At 34.4% G+C, this 12,314-nt stretch overlaps 1 protein-coding gene and 1 long non-coding RNA gene across 2 annotated transcripts in view; both read left to right on the top strand.

The window, feature by feature from the left end:
* The window catches only part of LOC126341466 (uncharacterized), a 49,001-nt gene extending 45,540 nt beyond the window's left edge, over nt 1-3,461 (top strand). The window contains exon 3 of the mRNA XM_050001776.1: nt 3,238-3,461. Coding sequence (XP_049857733.1) covers nt 3,238-3,318 — 81 coding nt within the window. The 3' untranslated portion in view covers nt 3,319-3,461. The remainder of the gene's footprint in view (nt 1-3,237) is intronic.
* The window catches only part of LOC126341482 (uncharacterized), a 159,672-nt gene extending 147,602 nt beyond the window's left edge, over nt 1-12,070 (top strand). Inside the window, exons 2-3 of the long non-coding RNA XR_007565153.1 lie at nt 5,142-5,325; nt 10,204-12,070. This is a non-coding gene — a long non-coding RNA (uncharacterized LOC126341482). The remainder of the gene's footprint in view (nt 1-5,141; nt 5,326-10,203) is intronic.
* Nucleotides 12,071-12,314: the final 244 nt, after the last annotated feature.

Raw genomic sequence — 12,314 nt, 5'->3', positions numbered from 1 at the left:
CTAGATGGATAGCCAGGTTGATGTAAGTCAGAACACCAGGAGAGGGGAAGGAGAGGGCAACAGGAAAGGAGCAAGGATAGGGAGGAATGGCAGGGTGAAGAAAGTGTAGTCACAGAAGGAAGAATTGGCTCCAATAGCTCCCAACACCATGTGTGCCATGAACGAACTCACGAAAGAACTGTGGCCCCCCTGGGGATGTTCATGAATTTACTTCCAGGCTGAAAATCAGATATTCTTACGCTGAATCCACACAACAACTAGGGGTAACTGTACATTTCCTTGTTAAATGTTTGCTTGTAGTGAAGCTTATTTGATTTTGTCACTCCCTCAATCAAAGGATCTATTCTCAGAGCTTTGCAGCTAACTTTTCATGGTAATTTACTTTTCTGTTCCCAGAATGAGAATGTTTACACTGCACATGAAAGCCAATTTCCTTGCAATAAACAACCAACTCCAGAGACAAACTGCCATTTGTGGAAATGATTAAACTTAAGTAATAATGTCTACTAACATGATGACTCAATTAGAACACAAATGAGGTGCTGAGATCGATAAGGGCCTAAAGCACACTGCTGTTGATCCCACATTTAAACGAATATCAGAGAAACCAGTGATAAAGCTTTTTGTAAATCTTGATGTATACAATGTGGGCCTACAGCATTGATAAATCTGACTTACCATAAGATCAACAGATTTCAGAAGCATGAACAAATGCTACAATCTCATAATTGACGGTGATGTGCTTTAGGCCCTTGTGACTTAAATGGATTACTGCATGATAAAATTCATAGCTTAGTATACTACAACTCATTCAGTAACCCACAAAATAGGATTCCTGTCAGTACAGCTTTAACATATACTGATGTCCAATCTAATTTTACTGCAGTATATAGTGAGGGAATTAGCATATCTGAGGAATGTGTAATCATCTACCAGGATCTATGCGAACGGGTTAAAAGTCTACCACAGTGTGATACAACCTGGTGGCACTGACATAAACTTCTAGTTGAGTGGCAAGGGCTATCTGAGTACATAGTGAACCATGCATATTTTTTACCAGATCTGTATGTATTTGGTCTGTAAGGGACATGCACAAAAGCTTCTTAATACATGCACAACTGGTGGTGTGTTCACGAACCTGATGCCAAGTTTTATGAAGTCTAGAGTAGCAGTAGCAAGGTAGATTTAAGTGCTCTGTCTTTCAGATTGCAACATCTATGTTACGTTTAACAGCATTCAAAGAAAAATAATCAATAAATCTAGAAGGTATTGAAAGTTAGAGTGTCCACATGCTCTTGTGCTCTAACACAGCAACTGCCGCTGGCTACCCATCTTGTAGACAGATGTGATTTATGCTTTCTTGCAATCACTGGCCTGGTTTTTTGTTTGAGGGATTTATAGTACATTGTGGTTACCAGTGAGTGTCTGGATATTACTTTTGATGCCACAGACAGCATTTTGATATGATCAAAAACTCCTTAGGCTTTATGAGAGATCTTTCAATAAGTTTCTGCTATGATAACCAATGAAAAGTTATGCATTGTCCTTTCACTAGCCAAATATGTTTCATTCAGAATCTCTCTTACAAAGAAAACATTCCAGTTCCTCAGTTCCTTGAAAGACTCTAGTGAAAGACAATGGGCCCTTAACTGTTTATCCAGTGCAGATCACAATGCATTGCTAATGTTGTGAATTTCACAAAAGAAACTGTATTCCATCCTCAGCCCTGGCAGATTAACCTCATTTATTTCCACCCAAGTGAGTTGGTCAGTATCATACTCCTTATTGACTGAACTGATTGATAATTGAGTTATTTATTTATTTAGCCTTTGATAATATGTAGTACAATATATAAAATGGTACTGGGCTTTATTATTTACAAAAAAAACAGTAATCAAGATTATAAATAGGCCTACATGATATAAATTACAAAAGCTACAAATTATATGTATTTAAGAAAAGTAAATTACAAATTATATTTATTGCAGCTCATGTATTGACTTGCTGAATAGAAGCAGAGGTACTATAGATATTCTCTAATAGATCTTTCAAATGCTTTAATGTATCAATTTTATACAAGGTGAGTGACATAAAAGAAACACATAATATAACCATTGCAGAGTTGGTATATTATGTTGGGCTTAACCATTATGAATGGTGTAATTTAAATGTTGTCTTTATTAAATTTATTGTTGCAAAATATGTGATCGAAGTTATCACCCTTTCCATTGATGTACTTTTGTGTTCGACTGATCACATTCATAGTCCTTTTATGCAAATTATTATCAGTTGTACTGGTTTCTCATTGAATGTGTATCCTCCAGCTCATCATTGTTATGGGAATTAGAAGCATAAACTCCCTCCTGTAAATAGCCTCAAAGGAAAACTCACAAGTAGACAACTGTGTGCAACATGGCAGCTGCTAGTTGTAATGGGACACCCTTTCGTAACATAACCTTTTTTTATGGAAGTAGCTGATCCTGAATTTGATATAGGTGAGCATTCTTGGCTGTTTCACTGAAAGAATTTAATTTGATTTTGTATATGATGTATTATATTTCAGGCTAAAATGTATAAAAAGAAATTAATTTGTTAGTACTCTGTACATACAGCTAAAATTAAATTTCTTTTAGAAATACCTGGCATACTTAAAAATCATATTATTAGTTGCACAATCTAACACTAATTATTAAATTTATTTCTGGATTCATTTATAAAATAATGTTATATCTTGGTGGTGATTCTTCTTTTGTCAAAAAAGTTTGTAAACTCTTTGCTTTGTAAAGCCTTTTCAGTATTATGAGTACCGCAGAATGTAGTAATAGTAGGCATGCTGTTTCAGACAGACATATTTATGTGATCAGAGCTAAGAATGTAATTTGGAATATTAAGTGGAAATTGCAAAAACTGTGTGATATTTAAAAATGTTACAGAGAATAAAATTCAAGAAATATATAGGCAAGTCTTCATCAGTTATTTAGTCATCAGGAACCCACAACATTAAATCAAAATTTCAGTCACAAGATTGTACCCGTAGACACAAGACTTGGAGCCAACAAGAAGAGAAAAAGAAGATAAGTAAAACGTTTTTCTTTTGTATATCTTACCCCTCTTGAAGCATTTGAAAATAATGAAGAGATAAAGAGAAATTTAATGGTGACATGTGGGAAGGTAAGTTTACAAGTGTGGACGTCAGCCATGATCTGCTGAGTGATAAAGAATTTTTGTCTGTTGCAGAAGAAGAATGGGTTTTGGATTTGTCTCATTTACAGTTTATATATAAATGAAATTACCATCACTCAACAAAAGGAGACCTGAGAACTGCCCAACAAAGTCGTATCAACAGTGACAAGATAATATTACCAGTGATGGATCGGATGAATTGAAACAGGACTTTACTACTACAATGAGGGACATCAATAAGAAAAAAATATAAATACAAAGTATTTATGAAGTAATTGTTTTGTTTTGGTTTGTTTTGTGACTCATGTGATTGCTAGTAAAATGAATAGAGATGAAGGTTTTAGTGATTAAGTGAAAGCTGTAGGACGTAACCTAGACATGTTTGAACCTAGTGAAAGTGTAATTAGCAAAGAAACAGTTAAAACTGATGTTGTGCAGTTACTGATCGGTTAACACAAATATGAGCTGAAAACAATGATAAAATGGACAGGGTACAATACCAAATATACCAACTTAGTCAGCAGGTTTTGGATCTAAAAAAGGCTTATCATACACTTTAAAAAGTGTGAATGAAGAAGATGATGTATTAGAACATAAATTTATTGTTTTGGGAAACGCGTTCATGGCCCAATCTGCATAACAAACAAAGAATGTTGATGATGTCAGAGGTCAGCAGAAAGACATAGAGGAAAAAATGGAACAGAACTTTAGTAGTTTAGATCAAAAAATATTAAATGTTGGAAACAGTATGCTAACTAATGTAAATGTTTTAGATCAAAAAATTTCAGTAGTTCAGGAAAATTGTATTAACAAAAATCTTTATTCAAATAATGATATTGCGTGGTCGAACATTCCAATCAAAAGTTTTCCATCAGACAATTTACATTCAGTGGATTTTCTACACCACTGTGGAGATAGTTTTGTGTTGGGCATGAGTGAGGATCAAAAGATTAAATTTGTTAAAAGATGTCTTGAAGGTGAAGCTCTGCTTGGGTCAATCTAAATTTAAGTCAATGGGATGCATATCAAAGTTTTGAAAAAAGTCTTTTAAGTAAATTTTGGTCAGAAGTTGAATAAGGGAGAATTAAAAGTGACATTCTGAATGGTCCAAGTTATGGGAATAGGGATGGTGCCCTGAAAGAGTTCTGTAAGAATCAGCTTAAGAAATTAGCACACCTTGACAGGCCATTTGACAAAATGACTTTATTGATGCCTTCAAAAGGAAATTACCAGAGAGGTTGATTTGGTACACAGACCTGACAATTGCCTTGAACAGTTAGTGAAATATATTGACAGGCTGGATAGGGCAGTAGAAAGAAACATGTACCATAATAATCATAATGATATAGATCACAATGGTAACAATTACAGAAACAGAGATAGTGGTAACTTCAATGAGGGTCAAAATGGTGATTTTGAACTTCAACAGAATAGGAACAATGGGGATAACTATGGGCAATGCAATAGGAAAAACAATCATACAGGCAACTATTCAGGAAACAGTGGTCTGCCTCAATCGCAAGTGCATGACCTCCGATTTACACTTACATTTAGACAATAATAACAGTATTAATAATGTGGCACAGGTCTCTGAAGTTGGACAGAAGGAACATCAGGTTTCTCAATTATGTTTTGATCAAAAGTTTTGGAATACTATGTTCAATTATAGTGATGTAGATATCATTCACAAACCATAATGTGAGAGTAATGATAATTTTGATGTAGTGTGTACTAATGATTTCTTCTCTTGGTCAGAAAACAGTGTTATTGATACATGTAAAACAGGTGATGAATGTGTTGGATCTGAATTAGGTGGTATTTTTGATATAGATGTGAATCAGAGCTGTGAAATGACTGAGGTTGGTAAGTCTGAGACTGGTAGTTCATTGCAAATGAATGTATGCGAGGAATATGACATTGATGGTGATGAGACTTGTGTTGTTGGTTGTTTGTGTTAGGTTTAGTTGTTTGGGGGAGGAGACCAAACAGCGAGGTCATCGGTCTCATCGGATTAGGGGAATGAAGTTGGCCATGCCCTTTCAAAGGAACCATCTCGACATTTGCCTGGAGAGATTTAGGTAAATCATGGAAAACCTAAATCAGGATGGCCGGATGTAGGATTGAACCATCATCCTCCAGAATGTATGTCCAGTGCGCTAACCACTGTGCCACCTCGCTCAGTATTTGTGTTGTTAATGATGTTATTGATGAAGCAGTTTTGGAAGAATATGATGTTGATGATAATGATGATGATGAGTATCAGGTTTTTTTGAAGTTTAAGAATAATGAAGTTTCAGAGTTATTTGCGAAGGTAAGTGAAGTTTGTGATGATGCAACTAAGAGTCATGGAACACCAGTCCAGTCAAAGCAATTTTTCATTAATGTTATGCAGAGTAATGATCCAAACAGTAAAGGAGAGTTATCTGTAAGCCTAGAGAACAAAGATGAAATTTTTTTGAGATTTGTTTGGAACCATGATAACATAGATAAATGTGCATTTTGGAATAAGTTAGCTATGGTCAGTCAAAATTTGTATGCAGATTGGTGGAAAGAAGTGAAAGAAGATCTAAGTAGGAAGTGTAATTTTGATAGTAGTATATTTTGTGTTCCTTCTGTAATAAGTGATGTTAGTTGTGCTACAGAACCCATTGAGTGTTTTTCAGTATTCTTCTGACGACATGAGTAGCCAGAAAAAAGGTATGATACCAGTAAAATTGATAAAACGCTGCAAAAACAGTGTGGATGTAGCATTTCTTGAAATTGAAAGTGATCTTTTACATGAAGTGTCTAATAATATAGATGATGATTCAGAATTTGGATGTTCTTACATTAAAATTAAGATTCTTAAGTGGGAAGGGAACTGTTTGATTGATACTGGTAGCCTGACTTGTGATATATCTGAGCAGTTTAGAGACAAGATTAAATACAGAAAGAATTTGGTGGAAATGCCTGTTGTAGGTGTAAAGATAAGAGGAGTTACAGGTAAGCAAAGTAAATTGATAAAATCTCTGATACTTTTAGAGTCTAATATAGAAGACAAAGCCTTTGAACATGGATGCTTAGTGATCCCTAGTCTAGAAGAAAATATAATTCTTGGTGTGGATTGGATAGTGATAGTTGATGCCTGTTTTGGATGGAATGCTAAATAATTGTTTATTTTGGAACCTAAAAGCAATACTTATATGAAAACTAATTTCTGTATTTTAAATAGTGGGTAAAAGTTGTAACTATTTGCAAAACATTGTGAACCAAAGTGAGTACCAGGTGTTTGATGATATAGATTTTGGTGAGACTGAGGACCAGGATTTTTAAATTGTAGTAGATTCTAAACCAAGGGCAGCTATGAATCTTAATGACAGACAAAAGGAACTACTTACAAATTTGTTATTGGAATTTCGAAATGTGTTTAGTAATAAACCAGGGAAAGTCAAAGGCTATCAATGCATACTTTACCTTAAAGTCCATCAACTTTTCTTTCTCAAGCCAAGTAATATACAATTTTCAAAAAGGAAAGATGTAGAGACAGAAATTCCGAAAATGGGAACATGGGATGTAATTGAGAGAAGTAGGAGTGTTTACAATAATCCTTTAGTTGTGGTAGGTAAGAGAAATGATGGAGTGAGAATTGTTTGGGACTCTAGACATCTTAATGAATTTCTTTTTGGAGAGAATGGTCATCCTGAGAACAGGAACAAGCTGTTACACAAATTTGATTATGTAAAAAAGACATGAGTAGTTTGTCTTGACCTCTGGATTTCACCATATCCCACTTGAAATTAATTCTAAAAATTATACAGCAATTTTGTATGGAGGGTCATTGTGTTCACTATTGTGTGTTGCCATTTAGGCTTAATATATCTGTAGATAAATTAGTAAGAGCTCTGGATTCTGTCTTAGGAAGTGAAGTGAGTTCAAAATTAATTGTGCATTTTGATGACATTCTAGTCACTGAAAAGACTTAGGAACAACATTTGGATCTGTTAAGAGATGTGTTTTCAAAATTAGAATCAGGAGGTATGACTGAAAATAGGTAAGTGTAAATTTGGCGTGGATTAAGTTAAATTTTTAGGACATATTATATCTGAAAAATGAACTAGACATGATAAAGAGAAACTTGATGCTATTGCTAATTTTCCTTGTCCTTGCAATAAAATACAGCTTAAATCATCTTTTGGGTAGACTGGATTTTATAGAAAATATTGTTGCAGCCAAGCTTTGCGTGCTCCATGCTTGTGTGAACTTTTGAAGAAAAATACTGTTTGGGACTGAAATCAGAAGTGTCAGGATGCTTTTGATGAAATCAAATGACAGTTGTGTCAAAGTCAGATACTGTTCAGACCAGATTTGCCTCTTACTTTTTGTATTATGACAGACAGTAGTGATTTTGGATTGGGTGCTCATTTATTTTAGGAGGTTGAAACTGATAGTGTTATTGAACATAGATCTCTTGCATTTGCTAGTAGAATATTGCAGAAACATGAAGAGACATATACTGTAGCTGAGAAAGAACTTTTGGCTGCACATTGGGCACTCAACGAATTTAAAAATTATTTACTAGGCCACAAATTCATCATCTATACTAATCAAAAAGCATTATGTTATCTTCAGGTGTGTAAGCTGTACCATAACAGAATTACTTGTTGGGCCTTGTTTTTACAGAAGTTCAACTATGAAATCAGATATATTAAGGGCACAGGCAATTTAGTTGCTGATGCTTTGTCTAGGCTATCTTTAGGAACTGAATCATCTAACAACTTGGGAGAAGGAGAGAGAGAGAGTTTAAAATTATGTACTTGAAAGGTTTGAAGGAAGAAACATATATCCTGTAAACTTGCAAAGACATCCATAGGTATCAAAATCATGTTAAAAACTGGAAATTGGTTAAGAGCATGTTGGGTAAGAAAGGAGTAGAAAAAACAGAACAGTATTATAACAATACAGAGAAGAAAAGTTGTTATTCACCATATAACGGAGATGCTGAGTTGCAATAGGCACAATAAAGAGATTCACACAATTATAGCTTTTGGCCATTAAGGCCTTTGTCAGCAGTACACACACACACACACACACACACACACACACTCACTCACTCACTCACGCAAATGCAACTTGCACTCACGTCTGCAGTCTCAGAGAACTGAAACAATGATTGTTTCAGTCCTCTGAGACTGCAGACGTGTGTGTGTGTGTGTGTGTGTGTGTGTGTCTAATGCTGACAAAGGCCTTAATGGCCAAAAGCTATAATTGTGTGAATCTTTTTATTGTTCCTATCGCGACTCAGCATCTCCACTATATGGTGAGTAGTAACTTTCCTTCTCTGGTATTGTTGCATTCTATTCTGGATTTTCCATTGTTTGAGCAGTATTATAAGGTACACAAAGGTATTCAGGAGACATAAGACTGACTCAGAGGATTGGAAATTATGTTGCCGGAACAGTGTATTGATACTTTAATGACCTAGACACATGAGAATTTCAGTCATTGTGTATCATCCAAATGCTCACAAAAGATTCAGGAAAACATCTGTTTTTGTAACATAGGTGGGAGAGTTAAGAAGAAGATCACCAGCTGTGACAGATGTCAAAGAGTGAAGGTAAGTAACCAAACAAGTACAGGTCAAATGCAAGACATACTTTCTAATAGTAACCTAGATCACATGTCTGTGGATGTTTATGGACCTCTACCTAAGTTTAAGAATGGATTTTGTTGTGTTTTTGTGCTGGTTGATGTGTTTTTGAAGTTCATGAAGCTGTTTCCTCTTAGAAAAGCTACCTGTAAACAAATCATCTCAAAGTCTGGAAACACATATTTTCATTAGGTAGGTGTTCCTAAAACAATTTTATCTGATAAGGGTTTTCAGTTTACATCACAAGCTTGGAAATATTTTGTTGATAATAAAAAAAGGTGTATTCTAATTTCAGTGTAACATCCTTCAAGTAACTCTGCACAAAGACATATGAGAGAGATTGGAAGACTGTTTAGAACATATTGTAAAAAGAATCATACCAGTTGGATGGATTTTGTCAGTAATTTGAGGAAATCATGAACAGCTTACAACATCTTCAGTGGGTTTTTCACCATTTGAAATCATGTTTAATCGCAGACCAGCTAACTTTATTTCTGAAAATGTTGAGTTTCCACCATGTAAAATTCTGTCACCACAAGAAAGGGACGAGTGTGTTAGGGAGATGATGGAAAAACAAGGGGACAGGAGAAAGCAGAGACATGATGGTAAAGGTAGATTTTCTAAGTTTATAGTAGGAGATCTTGTGTTGGTGAAAGCCAAAGAGAAGTCTAAAGTGTTGACATCTGAGATAAATAAATTTTTCTATATTTATATTGGACCAGTCAAGATTCATGAAAATCCACATCCTAATGCATACAGACTTGTGTATCCTAAATCTAAGAAGTTGTTTGGATTATGCAATATCACTGAACTGAAAGCATATAGACATGATCCATAAGTATCTAATTTTTGTTTGTTTGTTCTTTTTCAATTGTCATGAATATAGTATGTAAGATCATGTAGTTTCTAAAGTTCTATTTTCTCAATTGACTGAGTTTAAATGTATCTGTAGATTCATAAAACTACATAATTGTGTTTTCTTTGTCCGGAATTTAATATGTAAGATGTTGAGATTTTTAAAGTTCTGTCTTACTTATTGATGGAGTTAAAATCTTTGATACGCTATACAGTTGTGTTCTGTAATAGATTTGTGCTTTAGAATTTGATACATATGTGCCATGAGACTAAATTGGGTAGATCTTTTTACAGTTTGGAAAAGGGCCAATATTCATAATTTGTACTGAAAAAAAAATTAGGAATAGTAATACCTTATTAGTCCATTCTTTTCATTGCATTTAACTCTGAGTATTAATGTTTCATTTGTGAACTCCTTTTAATTTCACCTGATATAAATCCCATATAACTGACTTTGAAAATATGCTAAGGAGAATATATCTTGTGTGATGTGAAGAAGATATTGAACAGTGTATTTAGTACACAAAACAATGTTTCAGGATTTGATATGTTTGCTAGACAGGAAGTTGCCTATCTGTTGGAGAGTGTAATGAGAAACTGAAAGATGTGGGTGGATCCACTCCCTACACTCCAATATGGCAGGCTGTACCATGTTGCACCAACAAACTTCCAAGAGATCATAGGTGCTGGGTAGATATTTGAGCATCTGTCAACTGGATCTGTGTTGTGACTGATATTTGTGAATTGTTAGGCAAGACTGCTAAAGACAGTGTTATTCAGCACAACTGCATGCTTCTCTCTCTCTCTCCCTCCCCCCGTTTTTATTAAGTATGCATCAATTTTCCAATACATTATGTAACTTTAAACCAGTATGTATTTTTTTTATCAACTGTAAATGAATCTTCTAGGTCTTTATGTGTGTATGTTAAACAAATAGTGTGGTAAACATTTACTAATGTAGACAATCTAATGAGATGTATACATGTCTGCTTTCACACGCTGATTTTGGTCCTCAAGCTATTGGATTGTGTCATCATTCAAAGCTAATTTATGACTGTTTACCTATAGTTTTTCTGAGTATTGCAATATTGTATCTGATTGGGATTTGAGTTGTGGACATATTCATTCTGTTTTGGGTACCCCTGGTCTTCGTGACTCTCTCTCTCTCTCTCTCTCTCTCTCTCTCTCTCTCTCTGTGTATGTGTGTTGTGCGTGCGCTTCTTACCATTATTCTTTGCGTATAGTTGGACCTACTGATAAGATTGTGAGGTTTATTCATTTAGTTGTGACTGACTTGTACCCAGTCAGTGTGGATTGATCCCCACATCACAAGCTTAGGCCCTGATATTTTTCCATAATTTTGTTCTTTCATAAGTCAATATATCCTTGAATACTCTGGTTTATGTGGCTGATTGATTCCTACTCATGATTGAGTGTATTCTTCTGGTCTGTGCCTGTCATTGTGATTTTTCGGGTCAGCTCACTCATTGTATACTTAGGCTCTGAAATTTTTCTCTTCTCTTTTGAAGATTTTGAATAGTAATTTACCTTGTCTCTATATTTATTTTTATAGTTTAATGGTGTAATGTTGTAGTTTTAACCTTGTATTATTTGACTTGTCACAGTATGTTCCATTTGCCCAGAAATATTAGTGCCATATCCTGATGTATGTATAGATTATGATTTTTGTAGTAGATATTTTTCATGTGTTTTCTGTAATATTCTGTGTATTAGATGCTTCTGTATATCTGTCCATTATCCTGAGCATCATTTTGTACTCTGTTTGGCAAACCTTAGTCTGTCACAAAATATTGTAAACACACTGTTTCCAAAATTTTGTGAAGCGGAATTGTTATGGAACACCCTTTTTCTAGCATAACTTTTTTTTTTTATAGAAGTAGCCAATAGCAGGATTAATCCTGAATCTGGTATAGGTGAACAGTCTCAGCTTTTTCAATGAAAGAATTTCATTTGATTTTGTATACGTAGTATTATATTTCAGGCTAAAATGTGTAACAAGAAATTAATTTATTAGTACTCTGTAGGTAAGGCTAGAATTATTTTTCTTTTAGAAATATCTGGCATACTTAAAATTCATATTATTGATTGCAAAATCTAACATTAATTATTAAATTTATTTCTGGATTCATTTATAAAATAATGTTATATCTCGGTGATGATCCTTCCCTTGTCAAGAAAGTTTGTACATTCTTTTCCTTTGTAAACTCTTTGGAATATTGTGAGTATCACAGAATGCAGTAGTAGAGGGCATGCCTCTGATGGAGATAGATATATTTATGTGATTGACACTAACAATGTAATTTGGAATATTAAGTGGAAATTATAAAAACAGTGTGATATTTAATAATGTGACAAAGAATAAAATTCAAGAAATATAGAGTCAAATCTTCATCAGTTATTTAGTCATCAGGAACCCACAACATTAAATCAAAATTTCAGCCACAAGGATGTACCCCTAGATGCAAGACTTGGAGCCAACAAGAAGAGAAAATGCAGATAAATAAGAAGTTTTTCCTTTGTATATCTTATGCTTCTCGAAGCTTTTGAAAATAATGAAGAGACTATTGGAATTTAATGGTGATGTGTGGGAGAGTAAGATTATACAGTATTGTTTGCAAGTTGAAGGCAG

Source organism: Schistocerca gregaria, chromosome 1 (genome assembly GCF_023897955.1).
Source record: "Schistocerca gregaria isolate iqSchGreg1 chromosome 1, iqSchGreg1.2, whole genome shotgun sequence".
NCBI lineage: Eukaryota > Metazoa > Arthropoda > Insecta > Orthoptera > Acrididae > Schistocerca > Schistocerca gregaria.
This window is presented reverse-complemented; position numbering and strand designations above follow the sequence as displayed.